The 23,703-nt window shown below is 43.2% G+C and overlaps 1 protein-coding gene across 1 annotated transcript in view; it reads left to right on the forward strand.

Moving 5' to 3' along the window:
- PLAGL1 (PLAG1 like zinc finger 1) overlaps positions 1–21,128 on the forward strand; it is a 28,086-nt gene extending 6,958 nt beyond the window's left edge. Inside the window, exons 2-7 of the mRNA XM_035899894.1 lie at positions 8,158–8,313; positions 9,397–9,509; positions 11,670–11,819; positions 14,216–14,335; positions 15,874–16,370; positions 16,749–21,128. Of these exons, the coding sequence (XP_035755787.1) occupies positions 8,158–8,313; positions 9,397–9,509; positions 11,670–11,819; positions 14,216–14,335; positions 15,874–16,370; positions 16,749–18,024 (2,312 nt within the window). The 3' untranslated portion in view covers positions 18,025–21,128. The remainder of the gene's footprint in view (positions 1–8,157; positions 8,314–9,396; positions 9,510–11,669; positions 11,820–14,215; positions 14,336–15,873; positions 16,371–16,748) is intronic.
- Positions 21,129–23,703: the final 2,575 nt, after the last annotated feature.

Below are 23,703 nucleotides of genomic sequence, written 5' to 3' on the forward strand. Positions count from 1 at the left end.
TCCTCCAGATGACATCTGGACTTGGTGGCCAGTAACAACCAAGTTCACTGAAGGAGAGAGACGCCCAATCTAAGGTTCCCTTTTAAGGGAATGTTGGAAGGGTTGGAAATATTTCAGCTAATTAATACTAAGCATTAGTCATTAGAATCACTGCACTTTGTTTATGAGAATTTAAACTGTGGTGTTGACCTGCCATGAATAAAATTGTCACCTATTAATGCACTTGATGTGGTGCGTGTGGCCACGTGCATGTGTATTTAGACATACGTGCTTGGGGTTTTTTTTGCTAGAACAAATACAGAAGATTCTGGTGTCTGTGTTAAATTACAACAGTAGCTTTGGTATTATCCACTAAAAGGTCTGACGCTAAAATAAATCAACCAGCCTGCCAAAAAATCTCCCCGAAAGAAAAGTGCTCAAGACCAATTAAAGCTACTTCTGCTCTATGAGGTGTAGATTAGGGGGCTCCAAAATGTGTCCCGGGAGCCACAAGGTGCTTATGAGTAATTTGAATATGTTTCCCTTGATGGCTGGCTGTATTTTCGTGGACAGGGGGATTTTAGCTTTGCTGTCTACAGCATGGAAGCAGGTGCAGTTTGGACAGTGCTAGTGAGGACCTAAAGCAAGAAGGAGTCACAGCCAGGAGCCACAGCCTTGCACCAGGACGGGGGGGTGGGATGAGCAGAGGGCAGCAGGAGGGTTTGGCTGTCAGGAAGCTTTTGCTGGGCATTAGGGCCAGGCTGCGCTGACCGAGTCTGTTCCTCATAAAAAATGGCAGTGAATTTGCTGTTAACCTCCTTCCTTGTTTCTGGATCTAATTTTATACAACTTCATTCCAAGCCAGTGGAGGAGGAGGGGAAAAAAAAAAAAAAAAAAGCTGAAAAATCCAACTCCAATTTTTCAATTTGATAGTTTGAAATGTATTCAGCTTTCAGCAATGAGAGAAGTCTCTTTGTTTGCGCTGATTAGAAGCTATTACATGTGAACTACGGGAAGTGACTTCACTTGAACTGTGCTCCTTATGTACATGGGTTCTGATAGCAACCAAACCCCATGTGGTGTACCAGAAATGTGACACGTACATTTTAGTCCCAAGAACAACCAGAAAAAGATTATTTTTTTAAAAATTAGATTTCAATCGGTGCTTTGATCTCAAGTCATTTTTAGACAAATGAACCTACCAAGAGCTTTGATAAACCGGTTGCTCAGACTGCACAGTGAAGTTAAACTTGATGAATGCACCTACATATTTTCCCTCCTGGTTGGTTTTGTTTGGTTAGCTTTTTTCCTTAGGTTTGCAGGAAAGTCCTATAAGCCAGTACCCTTTCAGGCATTCGAACAGTGAAGGTAGCTTCTTTTTTTCCCCCTCCTAGCCGTGAAGTTTGCAAGATACAGCAGAGCACAGGTATCCTTCTGCTGCACAGGCTTCATGGGATCCTGCGAAAGCTGCTGCGTGCAGCCATGTTGCCAAATTTCACAGCCTGGCTGCGCTCCTTGAGGCTTCTCTAACTGGTTTGCTTCTAAGATTTGCTGGACAGAAGGAGCACGGTAGAAAGCCTCACTGGGGTTGGTAGAAGGATGACTTTTTATGGGAGGGTGATTAAATTCCTTCTGGCTATGCCTGTCACAGTACTTCGTGGCTGCCAGGCGAAAAACTTGCACTTCCCAGATGTGCTCGACTCTCATCGTGATTACTCCCTATTAGGAACTAATAATGAATCATAGTTGTTGTTATCATGTATATGTTTGTATAACAAATAGTTTTGGAGTTCTAAAGAATTTACATACTTGAACTCGTGTCTGCCAGGAAAATACATGTGTGCTTTGCGTTAGAAGATTTTTTTTTTTTTCAGTCAGATAAGTGCCGAGTCTTCCTTCTAGAGGCATCCTTCCATAACAACAGCTGGGCTGGACAGCATCGTACTGCTGCGAGGCAGGAGTGGGTGCCTTGACAGATGATCTCCTGGAGACCCGAGGATGTACCCTCCCTCCAAATCTTCTTTTCTCTTGGGAACGAAGGCAGGGGCAGGAGGAGGATGGAGGTGAGGAGAGGGAAAATGTTGCTGCAGATCAGTGTCTGGGTCAGGATGCCTAAGGGCTGGGCTCACCTGCAGTGCTGGGTCCCAGTTTTTGGGAATTAGCTTGACCTGCTGGTCTGACTGAACATATAGGGTGGCAGTAAGGCATGTTTGCTGGTTTATTTCTCTGTTTCTGTCTCCAAATATAGCACCTCATTTTTTAAGTTTGACATTTTAGTAGAGTGAGGTCACATTCCTATGAATATGTTTAACATTATAAATGATTGCTGGGATGTTTGCAAACCACCTACTATTCTCCTCCCTGGGGAGAGGGGGCCCCAAAAGAGGCCTAGGTGTTCACTCGCAGGGTGCCACTCACCCCTGCGCAGGACCAGGACTCCTCCTTCCCCTCCACCAGCATCGCAGGGGCCCTGGTCTGCTCGCCAGCAGCCTGGAGGATGGCAGTCGGCAGGGCAAGGCCTCAGGAGAGGAGCCGAGGCTGCCCCAGCACCCTGTCCCACAGTGTCTGTGCTGGTGCCACCAGGTAGAGACTGTGAGGCTTCAGGGTCTCCGTGTGTCAAAGACGTGGGAACTCACTACTTGAAATCTATCGGAAGTTTTCCTCTCAAGCACTGAGGAGTAAATATCCTTTTTTTCCCCCCTGCCCCCCTTGTGTTTTTTGGGGGCTGTTATTTTGGGTGCAGGGTTATGGAAAATACAATACCCGCTTCCCAAATAATATGCCATGTGGTGCATGAATGTGCAAGTTTGCAGTCTTTGCTCAGGTGAGCAGTTACGATTGCAACATCAGCCCGGAGCGTGGTTTCCTGATTTATTTATTTATTCTTTTTTCTGTGCAGAGCTGAGCAGTTTTAACTCTCTGCTACAACAAGGTTTTGTTGTGTAAGATAGAAGAGATATGAGAAGGAGACATTGAAGAAATGTTCATCTATTTTCATGTTGGACTAGGGAATCGGTTATTACAGTTAAAAAGTGAAAATCAGTCAGTAGAAATTTTAGCATGACAAAATATCAGAAGTTATTGGGATTTTAATAAAATTCTTCTGAATTCTGGTAATTATAATGAGTTCTATTTTACTATACTGTAAATAGCATGAATTATTAATCGAGAGTTTCAGCTTCTTTGTAAATGCACATTGCACGTCAAACTTAAGACATGTAAAGGCTTCTTTCATAAACATTTTTTACCGAGAAAATGTGTGGCAGTGGCCCACAATAATGTGAAAATAACTTGAGATTAACTGTTTGCTAATTGACTACTTTGAATTTTTGGCAAATAAATTCTATTGCGGAACAAAGTTTTCAAGCTTTTCCAGCGAGGAGTGCTGCAGAGCAAACCATAGGGCAGGGAAACCTCGTGTGCCTTTGTGTAAGAACCAAGGCTCACACGCTGCACGTGCAATGTATGTTAGACAGAAAATTTCCACAAGGTATGTACGCAGCATTCCTCTGCGTGAAAGCTGAAGGCAGCTAACGGAGCCATACAGTTTTACTCTGGGATAAATTACTGTTGTTTGCTATGCAAATCTTATGATTGTAATTAGGCTAGGATTTGGACGGCTGTGTACACTGATCTTTGTTCCCTCTGCGCACGGGAACTAATTCTAATGCTGCAAAACAGGACAGCGAATGTTGAGCGCTGCTCAGCCGGGCGATCGTTTCTTGCGAGGCGTCTTTGCTCGAAGTGGACGTTTTAAAAGGAATTATTTCCCTCTGGCTTCACAGGGCACGTACATCATACCGCAGGCATCTTGTGGGCCACTGAAGTGTTCAGGTACTGTAACGTCTCGCTTGAGAGTAGAGGTCGGAGAAAACGCAGGAAGGACTGCCTGATAGGCATCTCGTTTTTAGCAAACTGGTTTTAAAAAGTGGTGCTCTTCCGCTGATTGGTTAAGGAGCTGGTGGTATGTTCGAGCTGCCACGACAGAGATTGCAGTTCCTAGTATGGCTATGTATAGCTCCCGTTATCTCTGCAGACAGACTTTGTGTAACTGCAGCCTGTGGCTCCTTGCCCACGCTAATGAGCTCTCCCCGAGGCCGGGCTTGTGCCTGTGGGGGTGGCACGGCGCTTGGACAGTGCTGCTGTTTTGGAAACCTGAGTTTGTTAACTGTGCTCGCGTCCAGCTGGCCTGAGCCGCCGTGCCAGCTTGGCCGCTGCTGGCCGCAGGACCTCGTCCCCGTGCAGCGTGGCCGGCCCTGGCCCCGTCTGGAGGATGAGGCAAGCTGGGTGCTGAGGCTGCCGGCCTGTAGTCTGCAGCAAAGGGAGAGCTGTCACCTAGACCTGCACTGGGGGGAAGCACCAGCGTGGTGAGGACAGTACAGGTGAGCCACACTCACAGCCCGTTCTCTTCCCTGGGAATTTGGCTGCCAGTGTTTCGGTCAGCCCATGTGGTGGGAGTGCATTTTTCTGGTGACCCAAAGGGGAGAGGAGAGCCAGAGCTGCCGACCATGCCTCCCGATGGCTCGGCAGAAGTAGGAGCAGATGCATTCAGGGGCCGGGGTAGCAGGCTGGGGGCGTACAGGAGACGGACCCTTCTCTTAGCTCGTCCAGCAGCGGTTCGCAGGCCGCGAGCACCTCGCCCGTGTGATAAGATGGTGGCTGCGCACCCGCAACCTGGTCAGAGTCTGCACCTGCACCCGTGCTGGGCTCTTCTGTACGCCTGCCTCCCCGCTGCGGCAGTGGAGTTCAGCAAAATAAAAATCTTGGCAGCTAGAGGATCTATTAGCTTGTGCAGTTTTATCTACAAATAGATGAAAAAGGCATTATTCGGGACTTTTTCAGAATCATTGGAAAGACAGAGAGAAAGAATGAAGACATACCGTCTAGGGGACAACATAGCACTGCTGCTCTAAAGATACAGTAAATGACACGATCTGGTTTTTAACAGCTTGTAACTCCTGTGATTCTCATTTATTTCGTTTTGTTGCCTACTCATCTGAATAACAGCAAAGCAGAGAAATGGAGGCAGTTTTATTTTTTCTTGCATGACTGCAATTATCAATTATCATGACATCTAATCCACTAATTTTGTTAGTGTAAATACAATTTAAGAGAGCAGGGAAACTGTAAAAGCATCAAGTGAGGTACTAAAGCGCCTAACAAAAAGCAGACAAAACCTTCTTCGCAGAAAGTGATTTTTCTAACCAAGTGTATTTCATTCCTAGTGCAAATACGACAAGGTGTGTGTTGTTTCCATAGATGGATGCTCCATATTTCAGAACAGGTTAGGGTGTGTTCTGAGCCTGTTGTTGTTACATTTTACTTAAGCAGCCAAGTTAAAAGGGGGCATAAAATCTGTGTGAGCTTTGCAGGCCGGTGCCACGCTGCAGCTGTGATAATGTATGCATTCCTCGCGAATGGCATCTGTAATTTAGCATTGAAATACACGGGATCGTGACTTGCTCTGTAATTATCTCTGAGGAAGAATGTGAACTTGACAGTTTTGCACTGTTAGTTCGGGGGGAAGAGATTACGAAGACCCCCATTCCCCAGGGTAGTCCCTAAAGTTATTATGTTTACAGTGGTCCAATCCCGTGCTTCTGGCACACCCGGCAATTTTTAGTGTGCAGTCAATTCAGAGTCAGGGTACTAACATGCTGGTGTGGGGTCAGAAATTCTGTGTAGCGAATGTAACTCCAGGATGCCTGTTAAGTAACTAAGTCATTTAGTTTGCTTCATATCCCATGTAATGAAACATAGAAAATCCTAGAACGAGCCTTGGGCAGCTCGGGGTATTTTCAAGGTCCTGCGCAGCGATGCCAGGTCAGAATCCCAAGCCGTACTAGGATGGTGCTTAAAAACCTCTTCCAGCTCTGCAGCTGATTTCATTCAGCGCTAGCCGACAGCCTTGTCGTCGTGCCGGTTAGGCATGCTGCCTGGGGAGCCGTCTCTGGGGCCACTAACCTCAGTGGCATGCTCGGCACCCATTCGGATGCAAAGCTGTCCCTGATTTTGGAGGAGTGCTGCCCTAGCACCCACCCTGCATGAATAGTTTCAGACTTGGATGCGGAGGACCAAGGCGGGTTAGTTAATGGGGCACGAGTGCTGAATTTGGAGGCCGATTCAAGGGAGACCCTTTTTCCCTGCTTTCCCTTTCCAGCCTTCCCGTGAGCTGCCCACCCTGGGGCCTCCGCTGCCCTGGGGGTGGCTGGAAGGTTTGCTCAGGAGCTCAGTAGTGATGAATCACAGAGGCATGGCATGGATTGATAAGGTCGTGTACTTTACGATTAGATACATCCTTCCTCTAACAGCGGTTCTTTGTCTCCATTTTGCTTTTGGTCATGTTTTTCGGCAGTTTGCATACAACAGCTCTCCAAGCAGGAGCTGTTTGACTTGAGACAAAGTCACTATTATTCTAGTTAAGCTCGGGAAGCCCCCATAATTTTGTTGCCCTCAGAAGACATAGATTGTTGGCAATTTATTTAAAAGCCAATTAAGTTAAATCACCAAGAAAATATTTTTTTTTTCTTGTAGCCTAGCTGTAAAGGACTTTCAGGTACATAAAACAGTGTGTAACAATAAAAAGCAGCTGTATTTTTTTTTTTGTGCATTTTAAGTGATGGCTGTAGAGTGGCATGTTCTTTATCTGTAGCAGTAGCAAAAAAAATCATGTATTTCAGCTATTCGTAGTGCAGGTGGGCAGTCTGGGAGCCATGGCAAAAGAAAACTATTATGTGGTCACCAAATTATTGAAAAATGTGGACTACTGCAATGCCTGCAGCCTGACCAACATGCAAGTCTACCTCCTCATTTAGAGTTGATGGAGAGCCCAAAGAACTCAGTAGGAACACTTCAGGCTTATTTGGGGACATTTTGGACTAGACTGTCAAGGGCATGTCATTTAGCCTACTTGTGTTTACAAACTGAAACCTTTTTGAGCTACCCTGAATATGGCGTTTATGGTGCTACTGTCCTTTCTCAAAGACTATCTCCGCTGTCTCTCCAGGCAGTGCCTCCTGAGCCCTTATGCTTCTCTTGACCTCTCTTTGGCTACGAGCCCCTGTCTGTGGTGAAGCCTCACCTCTCATGCCCCAGTCTCTGCTGCAGCGTCCCGTGGCTCCCTTGGACTCTCTCGGCTGTTCTGGCTCCCCTCCTCTGCTGCTTATTGTCGCTTACTGAATAGACTTGCTCAGCAGAGTTTTCAGAAGTAAAACAAAACGAGGTAGTCATGGATGACCAATATAATTTTCCTTCTAACTCAGTCGTAAAGCTTTGTAGGCTCGCTGGTTTGGTTTCTACTGTCTATAAAAAGGTTTTGTGCAAGAAGTCCCCCTTTTCCCATCACCCTGCATGACACCAGTGCCGGGATGACCTTCTGCTGGAGAGTCTCATTGCTCAGTTGTGTCGCTGCTCCGTATGAGTTCCCCTGGCAACCAGTTTGAGCTACACTGAACCAAAAATACCTCACTGTGCTGGGGAAAAGTCAGTTTGCAGATGGGTGTTTCTCATCAGTGACTTCTCTGGATGGTTCGTGTGTTCAACCTGCAGATGTCATTATTGTGAACCAATGACTGGGAGATGCCTTGTGTCCCTTTTGATTACTTCCACAGGCAGTACAGTCTATGAGAAGGCTGCCCTTGTGTGATTCCCGACCGAGCTGTGACTTTAAGACCCATCGTACTCATTTTTCATGGTGGACCAAGGGTCTTGTCTTCTATTGAGAATGGTCTGTGCAGGCTCACAAAGTCACAGTGATCTGTCTTGGACTCCTTGGATCTCTGCAAATTACCTTGGTCATTACTAGCGACTTTGCCCTTCTCTCTATTTCAATATAAATATATGCACCTTGATTTTAGGCGGACACGCTGCGAGCTCCAGTTTTGCTGCCATCCTGGTCTTCAAAGGCACGGTTTGCGACGCCTCCAAATGAACATGTGTATAAATCTTTGGAGGTCAGGACCCACCGATGTGCACAGGAGAGAATGCACAAACTGGAGGTCTTATTTCAAACCTTCCTAGTTCAGTTTTGGCTTGCAGATAATCTTTTCTGTAGAACAGTAGTGTCAAGAAAAGCACTGGTTATTCATGATGTGTTCTCAAGGTGACAAAATTAGAAGAGACTAAATTGGAGAGCAGTATGTCATTTTTAGTAACAGGTTCCTTTTTCTGGATTTGTAGGGTGTGAGGATTGCGGTAAAAGCCTTATAGGAGAATGCAAACTCCACGGACCACTCATCAGGGCTAAAGATAGGGTTATTCCTAGCCGAGCCCGTCTCACCCTACCTCATTACCTGACTTTGCGAGTGTTGGAGCTGCGAGCTGGAAACCAGCAGAGTAAGTATTTTAGCTTTTTTTCCCACACTTGAGAAAGAGGAGGCAAAAGTACTAACACTGGCTTGTTTTCATGAATAACTTAAGGCGTAATCATTGGGCATTAAGAGTATGAAGACTGCTTTATTTACAGCTGAGCACAGCTAAAGCTCACATTCAGCTACTGTTTTTTACGACTGATTTCTAGTAACCTCGATGCATAGACTGACAGCAGGACATTAGCCAGAGCTGGTGTGACATTTAGCTGTGAGCAATCAGTTAGCCCTGTTCAGTCAATGCAAGTTTAATGAATGCTGAATTTGTACCTGATAGTAACAGCCGTGCATTATTACATGGGTTTTTTTCTTGTCCCCAAGCATGCGAAACAGGAAAGAGTATTCACTAAGAGGTTAGAAACAAAATGATAAATAACATCCCTCACCTACCCCCTGCAAACTCAAAGGAACACAGGGGATTAATTTACCTTTTGCAGCATTTTCGGTTCATATTATAGAAAGACTGTTGTTTCATTCTGAGGGCAGGGCAGTTTGAATGCCCAAACTTGAACAAGGGAACCACATCCCTAGCGTGCAAATTTTCCACAGCTACCTGTGTAAAATTAGTTCTGCCTAGATTGCGTTTCTGGAATTGTTGTGTCTTGCCTGTTGTGTCACACCATTGGTATTAGGCAGGGGAGCAAATGGAACGATTAAGATAGCTGATGTTGTGGTTTTGTAGATTCTCTCTGCTCAGATTGGGAGAGAACCACCTTGTAAAGCATGCCAACAAGCACAGCAGTATGATAACATCAGCTTGTAGATTGAAGAGTATCAGCACATTTGTGTTATGTACTCAGTTTAATATCCTGTCACGGATTTTAGGCACACTCGTATTGAATGCAATATCCATTTTAAAAAAGTCTCTGTACATATTTACATCCTTTTCAGATTCTTCCTGTTAGAATTATTTACCTATTATTGTTTGTCTAGAAGAAGAATTCATGTGTTCAGCACTATTGTGTTTATCTCCATTTTCACAATGGTAAATATGCAACAAATAGTTTGTGATGCCTATATTAATATTAGACTGGTCTTTTTTTATTCACAGTCCTTGGAGTATTTGCAAAGAAAGTAATACAGAAGAGAACACAGTTTGGTCCTTATGTTGGTCAACTGTCTACAAAACTGACCCGCTATGATGAGAGCAGGCTAGTCCTGCAGGTAAAAACCCGGTGACTTACTATGAAGTGTATATGTGCCTTTAACAGTTCATATGTATTTCTGTATTTTAACCAGTCAATTTGCCTTCAAATCTAATTATTAGTTTTACTTCTGATCTGTTTCTATGAATTGAAATCATATTATTAGACTGCACAGCATAGCCTGAAGTACCAAAATGTTCCTGTATGCTGTGTTTTTTAGAAGTTTGCCTTCCTGCTTTCTAGTTTTACAACCTCCAGGTTGATTTACCTATCAGTCTAACACCTCTTGGTAAACTTTCACAGCACAGTTACTGGAAGTATCCAAGGATAGTGCTGTCTTCCCAAATAAGACAGAAGGGTTTGTACTTGATACCATGCCACTGGGAGGGCTAAGTTTGTGCCCTGAATTAGCAACAGTGGCAGAAATATGCACTAAGGCATCTGCTTAGCAGTGTAGGGATGGGAAAGCACTTCTTAATAATGTGATTATATATATAAACTTTGACACACAGGGCTCTAACTCAGTTTATTTAGTCAGGTTGTTATTTAGGGCTGGTACCATCCCTTGCTGCGTGTGCAGACACTGGTCATCTCATCTGGACTGTGACACTATTGTTTGTACTTTATCCAGCACAAATAATGGGCCCTGAGGACCAGCCTAGCTTGGACATAGCTGCATGCACATCCTTTCCCACAGGAATTCCTTGGGAGTGATAACTGATCATCATGCTCTACACCCCGGTCTCCGCATTTTGCTGCACGAGGTCATGCTGGGGCACACCTCTCTGTCATATGGCAAGTCTGTGGTCAAGCCACAGCCTCTGTCAGGAGTTCCCGACAGGCCATGGTTCTTCTCGAGCCTGCATTTCATATCAGGCCCTGTCACCCCCCCAGGAGAGAGGGACCAGCAGCAGCTGTCCTGTGACATGCTTTCTGCCTTCATTTGAGCTTTCTCCAGAAGCTTGGGACTGACTGGAAAACACTCTGTTGTGGAGGAAGGCATAGATACCGATATTTCTGTAATTTCATTTGAGAGCACAAGAAATAGCTTCAGTAATTGTTGTAAACTTCATTTGCTAATGGAAGCCACGTGAATGGTCTGCAAGGAAAGTAACATGGTGCTTCTGTGGGATTTCCGTGGTATGTTGACACCAGAGAGGATTTGTTCTTCTCCATAACATTGTAAACCACACCCTATGCTCTATCAGTCAGCCCCGTTTGCTTAAAACTGTGCAGTGATAAGCACAGCTCTGGCTGATAAATGGGCTGTTTCTTCAGAAGAGGAGACCAGAGCCCCAGATTTCCTACCTGACAACAGCAGCTGCTTTGACTTCTCCTTAGCAGCATTCTGAGTATGTGACCAAACTTGTCCAGCAGGCAGGTGTTTTCATTGGAAACATGACAAAGTTAGATAAAATAGTTCCAAGAAGCAATAGAAATGCAACTTGGTTTGCAATTAATTGCTCACTTAGCTGGTTAGTAGAACAGATACATGCTGTGCTGATGTCTTTTGTGCAGCTTTAGCTGTCCATGTTTGAGAGCATAGCTGCAGAAAAACAACTGTTTTCTATGAAGTCGGGAGCATTTGCCTCATAGAGGCTTTCGCTTGGAAAGGAATCTAGGAAGAATGAAGTAAAGCAGGAAAAAAAAATCTTTCTGGCACAATTGTTCATTTGTATTTACTTTGCATTGTTAAGGGGAAAAAGAGAAGACTATTAAAATGCCATTATATTGTATGTTACATCTCTTGACTTACTACACAAGTTATACAATTGTTCCGTGCAAAATGTAGCGTTAATACAGCACAAAAGTTTGAGATTATCAAGTACTCAGGAAATACATTAAGGCATAAAGCTTATCTTTCTACCTGCCAGCACTTAGTTCTTATAACATTATCTTTATATAACATAAAAAATGATGAAATATAAACTGGAAATACATACAAAGGCCTACAGTTATTTTAGTAGCTGAGTGCCTCGGCAGATATTCATTCTTCACTTTCTTTTGCGCTCAGTATTCTTTAAGAGTGACCTACTTTAAAACAACCCCAATTTCAAAGGACATATGACCAAGACAGGGTAAGGAATAGCCATGATTCCAAGTTAAAGAAAACTAATGTGCCTCTATACAGGGCCTGGTTTTATCATGTTGTTGTTCCTGTCCTCCCGCCTTGTTTCAGGTATTGAAAGATGGAGGGAAGTACTTTCTGGACACTCCCAATGAAGACTGTGGAAACTGGATGATGTTTGTCCGGCTAGCCCGGAACCAAGAAGAACAGACCCTTGTGGCTTATCAGCACTGTGGAGAAGTCTACTTCACAACTGTTAAGGTAGTTAAACCCACATTGCTTCACCCGTCATCCAGATGGAAATTTATAGGCAAAGGTTGTGAAAGGCTAACGCTTTTACAGATGAAAAATTGATTATACTCAGGTAACTGTATCTTTATTACATACCACCTTTTATATCACTTAATCCATAGTAAAGCAAGCAGTGTATGGGGTTTTCCAGTAAAAGGTACTTACTGTCGTGGGTAGTGAAGAAACTGAGCAGAGAGAAACAGAAATATCATTCATGATGGCGGTGTTTAAACGTGAATGTTGTAAAGTTCTTCAGTTCCAGACAGGTACACGGTGAGATTATCTAGCAGTGTTACATTCAACAGTACTTCAACCTGGAAAGAAGGAACACACTCCTTTCCTTTATTACATTTTTGGACACACACGTTGTATTCTGAGCATGTAACCAGGTGCTCAGGAACAGGGTGCTAAGTAGAATATTTACATGCTATTTTCCTCTCTCATTAAATCTGAAGACTTAACTGCAGAATTTACAATACTGTGATGTTGCCATGAAATGATCAGTTTATGTTAGAGATTCTGGGCTGTGGCTTTGTCTGAGGAGAGAGAACAAAGTACTCTTTATTTATAAATGACAATGAAAAATACAGTCTGTCTTTTTTTTTGTTTTGGCCACTTTCTCAGGCGAAGTTTGTTTGAATCAGAACTTACTCTTTTGTACACTTAAGACGCTGAAGTCCGTAGGTTGAACTTCAGGAATGTGTCTTGGAACTGTGCTGTGTATCATGGGGGATGACTCTGGTCCCGGTATCATTCACAGCACTGTGGCATCCTGCAGATTGTCCCCTTTTGCTACACTTAGGCACACCGTGCTGGTCATGTCATGAGGCTGCCTTAGGACTGGTTATGAAGATAGTTTCTCAAGATATTTTGAATAAAGCCTCTTAAGTTGGGAGTAGAAGGATTGCATCCTCTCCCCACTGTTTTTACAAAGAGATGGGGTTTCAGTGACAGGAAACTGCAGCTACAAAAGCATACATGTAAGTGGCATACTAACAGCACTATTAGCATACTTTCTGTCTTAATGACTGCAGTCCCTAGAAATAAGTATTTTAAAAATACAGAATTATGAGGAAGTAAAAATCATCCACGGTTGCTGTCTGTCTGGTCACAGGAGTGTTTGACAGGGGTGCTGCCATAGCTTTCTCCCATTGTCACAGGTGAGACAGAATAAATGACAACTTGTAGTGGATTTGGGTACTGGTGTTTAATCTCAGTTTTACTGACATTAGAACTTCTACGTTACTTGACTATTCACACACTGATGCATTGCTCTCCCTCTGAAGTCAGGTTGACTGGGTCTCAGCTTCCCACAGCAGAGATAGCTGCTGGTCCAGGAATGTTGGCAGAAAGTCATGACCATATCATGCTGTGCAGCTCTCTGTGGGTACCGGTGTCACTGGCCAAGGTCCCAGGACATCCCCTGGCATTTGCCTCTGTGGAGCTCCCGCGTGCTGGGTTTTGTCCATCTAAATAGACTATATGCAGGAGTACAATGCATGATTGGTCTCCTAGGTGGTGGCTCTGCCTCATGTCCTTTATTGAGTGGAGGATTCAGTACATACCCTTTCTGTTCAGGTCAGGTGTTATCAATTCATACAACCAACCCATACTAGTTGTACTTAGCAAGCAGGCTTGTGCTTGGGAGTTTAAAAATTCAGTTTTTGACATTACACACACAATTACCTGTCATCTGTCAGCATTCACAATCTAAGTTGTCTTTCACCTACCATGCTTATCGAATACCAATGTGAAAAATTAGATTATTGGCTCCCTTAGACCTGTGTGGGAAGGCTTCAGTGAAAGGGGGGCAGAGGTGCAATAAAGCATGTGCATAGTGAACCTCACACATTAGAGCCAGAGGGTGGAAATATGCAAGTTTGACTTGCAGTCCACATAGTGATCAACTCTGTACCCATGCTATGTGAGTGCCATGATGCATTTTTCCTTTACCTGTACCCTATAGTTAAGTGTTGTGTCCAGTGGGCTTCAAAACATCTAGGAATAGGCATGGGATGTTGCTTGGAAAGACTGCTGGATGCCTGGACATCACAGACAAATAGATCTCACTGAGCAAAGGTCATAAGGGCTGAGACATCCTTCCTGCTACTGTCCCCCAAAAATCTCTGTACATATGCATTTCTGCTTTTAGAAACTGAGAAGGTGTCAAATGCTAGTGGATAGTAACGCTCAAAAAGTGCTTGAATCTTGAAACTGTTACTAATAATTTAAACAGATTCAAAGAATGCAATTTGGATAAGGACACAAATTGCACATGCATACCCCCCACATCCCACAGTCTTCAGTATTATTTGGTACAGGAAAATTGGCACAAGTAAACATGTGCTATTTTCTTCCATTCACAGCCAATTGAACCCCACACAGAATTGAAAGTATGGTATGCTGCCGATTATGCCAAATTTATGGAAGCTTCTGCAGTCTTCATTAAAGAAGAATCTGACGTCTGTCCTTTGCCTCCAGTAGCAGTAAGTACCCCTAATCTGCATTCAAGCCCTCTCCAGACATAGTAAATTACAGTTTAAGTGCTTTCTCTGTTTATGTAGCTCTGGTAATGCTAGAGTAGACCCTAGAGTAGTAGGCTAACACAAAGCCAAGAGCAATTTTAACCAAATGGCTACTCAAGAGAAAGACGGCTCTTCCTCTCCTGCATTTATAATCCAATGGAACCATTAGATATAGCCAGAAGTAAGTGGCACCAGTGGGATGTGTTGGAAAGACTTAAGAATGGCATTAATATGTACATAACCAAGCTGTCCAGCCTCTGACTTCTTTCACCAGTTCCCCATTGTTATGTTCTGACTGGTTCATCAGGTAATGAATGCACTGATAACTTCAGTCTTGCCTGTGCAATAATCCTTCTCTTCTAATCCCAGTACCTTCCCCTCTGCATGATGGTAGGAATCCTTAAACTGACAGGAAGTTTGTAAGTATGTGTTGAAAACATGACTGTAAAGATTGATACCTATGCTAGGAGAAATGTTAAATAGGAATGTGATAGAACCAGGAATTCCCTTCTAGGAAGGGAAGTAACCCACTTGCTGCATTTGTGTATGAGGGCTTTAGAGTATACGCCAGAAAGAAGGAGTGGGAGGGCCACAGCATCAGCCACAGGTAAGGGACAGGAGGGCTCTGTCTGTAAATAAAGACAGAGTGGACATAGACTCACCATGTTCTCCAGAGCAAGCTAGCCCAAGAGCAAGGAAAAGTAAAGACAATTTATGAGAAGTTTAAGTAAAATGCAGGGACAGCTAAGAAAATATATGGCTGTATATTAACTGGAAGTACATTTCATCAGTGACTGGAGTTTTTTTGTAATTGTTTTTCATTGGAATTTTCCACAGAAATAATACTTCCAAATAATGCATTGCTTGCCAAAAAAACTTTTATGCTTTAATGCCTCTAAGTCAGGATAGGCTTGACATCCCCAAACCTAAGGTGTTTCTTACTGAGTTTAAGAAATTCTAATGCCAAACGTAAAGCTAAGTGAGGAAGTCTTTCCTGGAGGCATTGACTGATACGGTCTGGTAAAGCATGGAGTCAGCCCAAAACATAAGGAAATCCTGTACAGCTAAACTACAGTTGTGTGCAAAAACCCATCCAATTTTTGTATGGTTGCAATAGCAGATAAATTATGTTAGCCTAAGTATAAAGTGCAATTTGCAACTTCTTTTACGACTAATTCAATAAAAGGAACAAATGTAGAGACTTTGAAATTCAGTAAGCACAGATAAACAAAGGTGAAGGACGCTGGGCTGTTACAGTAAATGCTAAACAAAAACATGGAAATCGTTTTTTCACCAACCATTCTTTTTTCCTTCTAGTTTGTAGACTCCTAGAGAGAATCCATTTCCAACTGAACAGCTGTGTGGTACTACATTGAAGTAAATATCACAAAGGACAACAACAGGTCTTGGGAAAGCCCAGGAGAAGATGTAGGGTCAGTGAGAAGAATATGACCTTTCCTTAGAATGGCTTATAAGACCTGTTTCTGTTTTCATTGCAGAAAGAGCCTGTAGACCCTTGGATGTGCTCCAGCTGTAGAAGCACTTTTGCAACTTTTGCTCTGCTAGAATCTCACCAGTGCACGCATAAAGACCGAGTCCTTACCACCAGGTTCAGACCACCAAATAAATTGGGACCTGTAAAAGCAAAAAGCAAACTCAAAGGGAAACTGAGAGGAGCAGCATTAGGCAAAAGCATTGCTCAGTGCTACGGGACCATTTCTTGCTCCTCTGCTGCAAAGCTTAGCTGTGCCAGCTCAGGAAGCAATTGCGATGCTCTTGTGAGGTTTATACCTAAATGGAGAAATGGCCGGTCTTCACTGTTGAAGGGAAGAGAAGTGAAGCAGCCGGACGGTTACCCTTGCCGACTCTGTGGGAAGATATTTGATTCCATTGACAAGCTTACAGTCCACACTTACGTGCACAAAGGGGAGCGCCCCTACAAGTGTTCGCAGCACGGATGCACGAAAGCCTTCATTTCCAAATATAAACTGCTCAGGTACAGCTCTGAAGGCACTCCTTCTCTGGTGGGTGTGTGGGGAAAAAAAAACAAGGACATCTTTTTCCTCTTGAGCATCCTAGAGACAGGTAATCCCCAAGTTCCAGGTTTTATTATTCCTGTTTTGATAGAATTGGAGAAAACTAGTCTCCCTCAATTGCGGTGGCTACTCAAAAAAATTACATTGAGCAATTTGAACCTACTCTGTGCTTTATGATTAACACCTTCCCACCGAAAAAAGTTAGGCTTTTACTAATAATCTGAGAACTTGTGAAAGTGCCTTCCTTCAAGTGCGCCAGTGTTTTCAAGTCCTGAAGCTGCACTGTGTACTAGAGTGAATGTAAATGCAAATAACCTTTTTTTGTTTGTTTGTTTTAGGCACTCAGCCACTCATTCTCCACAGAAATCTCACCAGTGTGGCTACTGTGAAAAGACCTTTCACAGGAAAGACCATCTAAAGAATCACCTTCAGACTCATGACCCTAACAAGATGGCTTTCAAGTGTGAAGAGTGTGGCAAGAAATACAACACCAAGTTAGGCTATAAGAGACACTTGGCTCTTCATGCAGCCACCAGTGGGGACCTTACCTGTAGGGTATGTGCCCAGGAGTTTGGCGGTACCGAAGTTTTGTTGGAACACCTCAAAAGCCATGCAGGTAAACCAACTGGCAATACCAAGGAAAAGAAACATAAGTGTGATCACTGTGAGCGTCACTTCTATACCCGTAAAGATGTGCGGCGTCACATGGTAGTTCACACAGGCTGCAAAGACTTTCTATGCCAGTTTTGTGCCCAGAGGTTTGGGCGGAAGGACCACTTGACTCGCCATACTAGGAAGACTCATCCACAAGAACTTCTGAAGAGCAGGTTGCAGAATGGTGACTCAGTGGGTCTCCTTGACCAGCTTTTTCCATTCAAACTGAAGGAAGATGCCAGCATACTGTCCCCTTTTCCTGAAAGGATCTCTGTGCAGAATGGGATTTTGAATAGTTCGGAATCAGAGGGATACAACTGTTCACATGTTCATTCCCAGCCAAGCTTACAAACTGCTCTTCCTCTTGAACCTTCTCCTCATTTGCAAAGGATGGGCTGTGCAGACAGCCTTCCAGCTGTCCATCCCACACCATGCTCAACAGCTGTTCCTGCCAATCTGAACCTTCATCAGCCTAATAAATACGACCTTAATTCTACCTCATTTGCAGCAGGATCCCTCAAGAATCTACCAATAAAAGTGGACGTTAAAGGTTACAATGTGCATCTTCTTGAGGACCTGCCCTTACCAGAACCTCAATCTCTCCACAAAATCAGCCTGGAAGAAGCTTCCTCAGGGCCTGTAGGGGATACTAACAAGTACCCAATGCACAAGGAGACAGAGGCAGCAGCTGAAACTACGAGCCTGCCTTTCATGGATCTCACTCATGTGATGGGTTTCTGGCAGCTCCCACCAGGTGACAACCAGAACACTACTGGGGACATCACAACGGCATTTGGTCCAGAGGAACCGTCACACAGGCTGAATGGCCTTGGCCAGCAGCAAGGTCTTCAGCTAGCAACTGGTGGGATGGCCATAAACCAGCTGCATCATCTTCCTCGCTCCTTTCCGTCCACTACAAATTCTGTAACGTTGCCTCATTTTCACCATGCCTTCAAATAACTATCACCGTGGGTTGTTTTGGTTTTGTTTTTTTTCCTTCTTTCTTTAAGACTGTGCTTCTTACTTAAATTTGTTAGGATGGGGTATTTTTTGTTTGGTTTGGTTTTTAAGAAAAACTGCCCCAAATGTTTCAAAGCACATTATGAAGATGGTAGTTAAATTCAGGATGTTAATAAACAAGAAGCTCTATTTTTCATACTACTATTAGGTTTTTAGCATATGACAATAGTAGGACTAACGTATTTCCTTCGACACCCTCAATACTGTTGTTTCTTACCTTTCACGCAAACAACTGAATAAATACCTTCAGTGATAACAAAGCATCATAACAGGCACAATAAAACTATGGCTGCTGCGGTAGGAGAAATAGGGTTAGGATGAAGGGGAAGAAGGGGGAAATCACAGAAAAATAATTTTAATGAGCCATAAATCACAGCAAATTTATATACATGGCAAATGTAACAAACAATTTATCTGTCAAGCACTTAATTACTGAATTTTATGAACCTTTAATTTAAATCAGAATCATTCCAAGAGTAAATCTTACCTCCTTGTTTCACTTTTTTAAATCAAGAAGATCACTATCGTGATTACATTTAACTAGATTTTGTTTTCAGAAGCATACTTCAGCTGTGTGCCTCTCCTGCATTTTGCATGACTGTGTAAGAGCCAATGCCTTGTATATGTGCAGTTTTCAGAATGGAAAGTGAATTGTCTGAAAGGTTAGAGCAAAACATTAATTTTAACATAGAGCTGGATCTGGCAAGGTATCAGACACTGGTCTTTCTCTAGTAAAGCACTTAAGCGTTTGCTTAAATTTAAGCATATGTTATCCCATTGGGTCAACGGCTTGCTTGATTTAACACTCAATAAAAAATAATGCTTTCTACCTAAGGGGCCTTTATTCACCTTTTGTTGATAAAAATGGCCTTTGTTTAGTCTGGGAAATTATTATTAATAGCAGCCATCCGAAATGTGGATTCCTTCATGGAAAGCCAGCCCTGGCCCTGGGGAGCCTGCAACCAAGTGGGACCCCTTGGACCACACCAGGTCCACTCACAGAAGGGTTGTGGTGGTGAGCTGACACTGGGCCCTGTTCAAAACCAGGTTATGAACCTGCCTGAGAGGTGTCACCTGAAATGAGTGGTGTCTCCTCCTTGCCCCACTCCCTGTGCCGTGGATAATGCTTGAGCCATTTGAACCACAGGGCTTTTGCTCAGTAGCGTTGGGACAGCTGCAGTTGGACTTCCAGCCTTTGCTGCTTCTAAACCAGAACCACGAGGACGTCTGTTTGTTTCGTGGGGGAAATTGTCCATGTACATTTCCAGTTGATGGTGTGACAGTCCTGGCACCTGATGCAGGAACAAGCAGAAATTTAAAAAAAAACACATCTCCCTGTAGATGTCGCAATTAAAAAAACCCACCACCACAAACCAACAAACTCATCATCGTTTACTTTCTTGCCTAACCCATAGTTAAAAAAAAAAGTAAGTTAGGTTTTAGTCAATGATGCAGTTACTAATGGATTCTGTTGCAGCTAAAACAGACACAGGATTTCTGAATCGGACTAAATTCTCAAACCTAGGGAGCCACTCTTCCATTAAATCCAAAGTGAGTTAATAGTACCTGCTGATCATTACAAATATAACATGAAGCAAGTGTGTTCTCTTCTCCCCATTAATCACAGGAATAGTTCCAGGCAGCTTCAAATTAAAAGAAAAAAATATTTATGTGATTGATTGATTGATTGCTATTTTGCTGTTAGTGAACTACACTGACATTGTACAGCTACAATGATCTGAATATTCTCACATCTTTATCGGTTCTTGGATTAAGGAAAGGTTGTACTATTGCAGTTCATGGGTGAATATGTTCTTCAGATAGACTGCTGAGGGGTACTTTTTGTTAGGAAAATTTTTGGCACATGGCAAACCAGAAGGAATTTTTAAGATCATTCTTGTAATGACAGCAGCAGGAGGAAGAGCAGGTGCTGCACAGTCATGCCCGGTTAGCAGTTATTTAAATTATGAGTTCCAGAATTGGGGAAAAAGGTTGCAAACAATGTTATATGCCCATATATATGTATATATATGCACATATATGCTGGGCTCGTATCTTCATCCAGACTTGGAAAGGTGCGTGTATATTCCCTTACTGCATTGTTTTCCTTGTTCGTGCAAATTGTATTCACTTGGCTTCAAAGCTTATGTACTTGTAAAAAAAAAAAAAAACACAACAAAAACTACACGGAAACCACCACAAATTTTGTAGCCCTGCCTAATCATATATTGTTAATGGACATTTTTGTCATTTTGGTTTGTACTTCTCCAGGCGGTGTAACTAATTACTGAAATACATGGCTTTTAATTAAAACGTGATGTTAAGAAGAAAACGTTATGGAAACCCTGAGCTAGGCTGGTGCCCACATTCTTTGAGCTGCTTGACTGTAGCTGGGTGCCTGAGCTCTGAGCTGCCAGGAGAGGTGCTGCTGCCTGACCTCAGCCCCTTCCAAAATGTGGAAAGACGCGGTGGCAGGAGATGATTAGCCTATGTAAGTACAGGTTAAAGACCGAGTCTCATTCAAGTAAAAAGAAAATTAACCACTTTTGATATTAAAACACTTAAAAAGCACATGATGATGTCTACAAGTGAAACACAGAAGGAAGCCTTAAACGTGTAATACTGTGGCATTAACCCTTCAGTCCATTCAAATTTCTTTTTCCAGATTCTTGACATCACAAATGTGGAGGAAGGTGATGATGTCCCATCATGAAGGAAGGCAAGTTATTTTAGAAGGTTATGTTTGCAGAAAAATAAAAGCTTCACAACTTGAGATATACCCCTGAGTCATCTAATACTTACAAACAGGGCTGGACTTGCCCGCAGCTTTTGTTCGGGGGACTTCTGTGAGCATTTCTGAGTGGCCATCAGTAGCTGAGGCTCATGAATGCTTTGTTTCTGGGCAAAACAAATTCTTAGAGCACAGTAGACCTGCCAGCTGTGGGCCTGAGTACCGCGTTCCTGAAAGAGCAATAGTTTGGTTTTGATGGGGTTCATATCCCAGGCAAGGCAGTGCTAAAGGAGAGATGCGGGGACAGCAGCACGTCCTCACCAGGTCTCCCAGGGCTTACCTGTGGTGTCCGAGAGGATGGGGCTGCAGTGTGCAGGCAGGTGTGACTTCAGGTGGTGACGGTGGAGAAGGCAACAGGAGCTGCAGGACGTCTGTCTGGTGGCACTGCCTTTGGCTCGCGCGGGGCTGCCTCAGCACCGGGGTGGGGAGAGGCAGCCCTGCACGCACCGGGGGTACGGTGGAGGAAGAAGGCAGCCCCACCTGTGGCTGGGCCTCCCGCCTCTCCCGCGCAGCCCGTTCCTCCACCACAGAGCAGTGGCTTGGGAAGGTAGGATAGACCGCGGCACAGCGGCTGAGGGGCAGAACAGATAGATCTGCCCCAGTTCAAGCACTGACCCTCCTGAAGATCTTAGGATATTTTTACCTTGCATCATAGTAGAGATAAAAACACTCTTTTCTTCTGAACACTGCTCGGAAGGCTGTAGAAGCAGAGCGATGCATGCCAGCTAAACAACAAAATTGTTATAATCAAGCGATACCATAAAATAGAGACACTTAGGAAACATTTGGTCTCATAGAAAAAGATTACTTATTTTATAAAAAAAAAAAAAAAAAGGAAGCCATGTAAGCCTGCTGAAATAATGTTAAGGAGCTAAAATTATAATACATGGAACAAAAGACTTTGTGACCTCTGTGTAAGCCCAACTATTTCTGGCGCTCATTTCCCATCCCCTGTAAGAAACTATGTTAAGTTCTTGTTCTTTTGGTTTTATTTACCAACTGTTTCTGTGGGGACTCTCCATTTTCTTAACCAACGAGTTGCTGTTAATTCCTGAGATTTTTTTCCCAGACAGTCTGAAACAGGATGGTAACTTCCATATATTAATAATTGATTCATTCTTTTGCTAGCAGAATTTTAAAGTACTCTTCTTCAATACACTGTTCCTGTCCCTATAATTACATTTTCTATACGACACAGGAAAACAGTCTGCGAAATCAATACCAAACAGCTCTACACACAGATAGAAAGTAACGGTGAGAAGGCAAACAAATGCAGTAAAACTTGCTCTAACTTTTAAGGGGTCATTTATTTGGTTGTAAAAGAAAGCAATTGAAATAACATTGCACAGGATAGTCTGGGATGGGCTTCCCCCCTCTTCTTCCTGAGTTGAAAAAAATGCTAAGAAGCACTGCTTTAATCTATTTGGGGTAATTTCATGCCTGTTGTTTCTAAGCCAGGTTAGCTACAGGCGTTACGCTTGTTTCAGTGTCATCCTTTCTATATTTATCTTGTCACTATGAGCTACAGCCTAAGCAGAGCTTAATTAAACTCTGTAAAGTCTGGTATTTGTTATTGCTGTATCCAGCTACTTCTCATCTTCATTTACTCTATAAACATTTAATGGGCAAGGATATTCCTTATGCATTTTAATTGAAAGCCTGACTGAAAACTCTTGGGCTACAAAAAGAAATTCAGCCCAACGTATTGCAACATTGAAAGTTTATGCAAGGTGGCCCAAGGTTGGTAATAAATCATGTGGCCAAAAAATAAGAAGGGGGTATGCCTCCATGACATCTCTGTCTTGCCAATCAATTCTGAAAAGCAACTGAAGTTTTTAATGGAAGAATGCGATTTGCTTTTAATTAGACTGAACTTGAAGGGCTTTGAAGCTGATTCACAGCTTACATGGCCGTTTATCACTTATCAATCACTACCATTTATCATTTATTGTTTACTGGAAGTTTCTATTAAATATATACACAAAATTCCAAAATGTTGATTTGTCTTGTTCAATGTAGCAAAGCATCATGGAAAAAAAATTGTGATACTGGATCCTCCTACATTTTCTGGAAACCATTGAATGAACCACTGGTAACATCCATCTCCTTTTAGGCAACCAGTTAATTAAATTTTGGCAACTGATACACAAGTAATCTCACAACTTGAAAAAGGACAGCATAACAAACTTTGTAGCCTAGAGGAGAAAAAAAGGGCAAAAAAAGACAGTGAATTTCAGTTTGCTTATTTTATTGAATGTAGTGGCTGTGGCACTTGGAGTGGAAGAGGTGCTGGAAAATTTTGTTGCTTAAGGTCTTCCATAATGCTTCAGAAGAAAACCTTAACACATCCTTCCGACCAGCCACTTTATCTTCTGTTGCACATTTGCGGTCTGAAAGCAGCAACAAGCCATACACTTTGTTATTTGCATAGAAACAGCTTTTGTATTTTGCTCCATTTTACCTAAGAAGATTAAACCACGATCCCTGGGAAGGTGATGAAGCAGCTCATCCTGGAAACCATTTCCAGACACTTTAAGGATGAGAACACTTATTTGCACCACTCAAAGCCAGTTTCTCACGTCTGCTTTCTCAGCTGAAAAGCACTCTTGCTTCACACTGAAGCAGAGCTCTCATTAGCCCAAAGTGCTCTGTAAAGCACCTGGCAAAGCACAAGTTTTACAGAAAATGCAGCTGCCGGCAGCCCAGCACCTACAAGTTCACCCAGGCCAGTTGCTTCCATGGTTCTCAGGGACATACAGGACTGTCTCCTATATTTTGGACGCTAGTGTGGATGTCTGTCCTGGGGACCTGCTGGAGGCACAGGCTGT

This window comes from Egretta garzetta, unplaced genomic scaffold (assembly GCF_000687185.1).
Source record: "Egretta garzetta isolate BGI_Z169 unplaced genomic scaffold, ASM68718v1 scaffold397, whole genome shotgun sequence".
Classification (NCBI taxonomy): domain Eukaryota; kingdom Metazoa; phylum Chordata; class Aves; order Pelecaniformes; family Ardeidae; genus Egretta; species Egretta garzetta.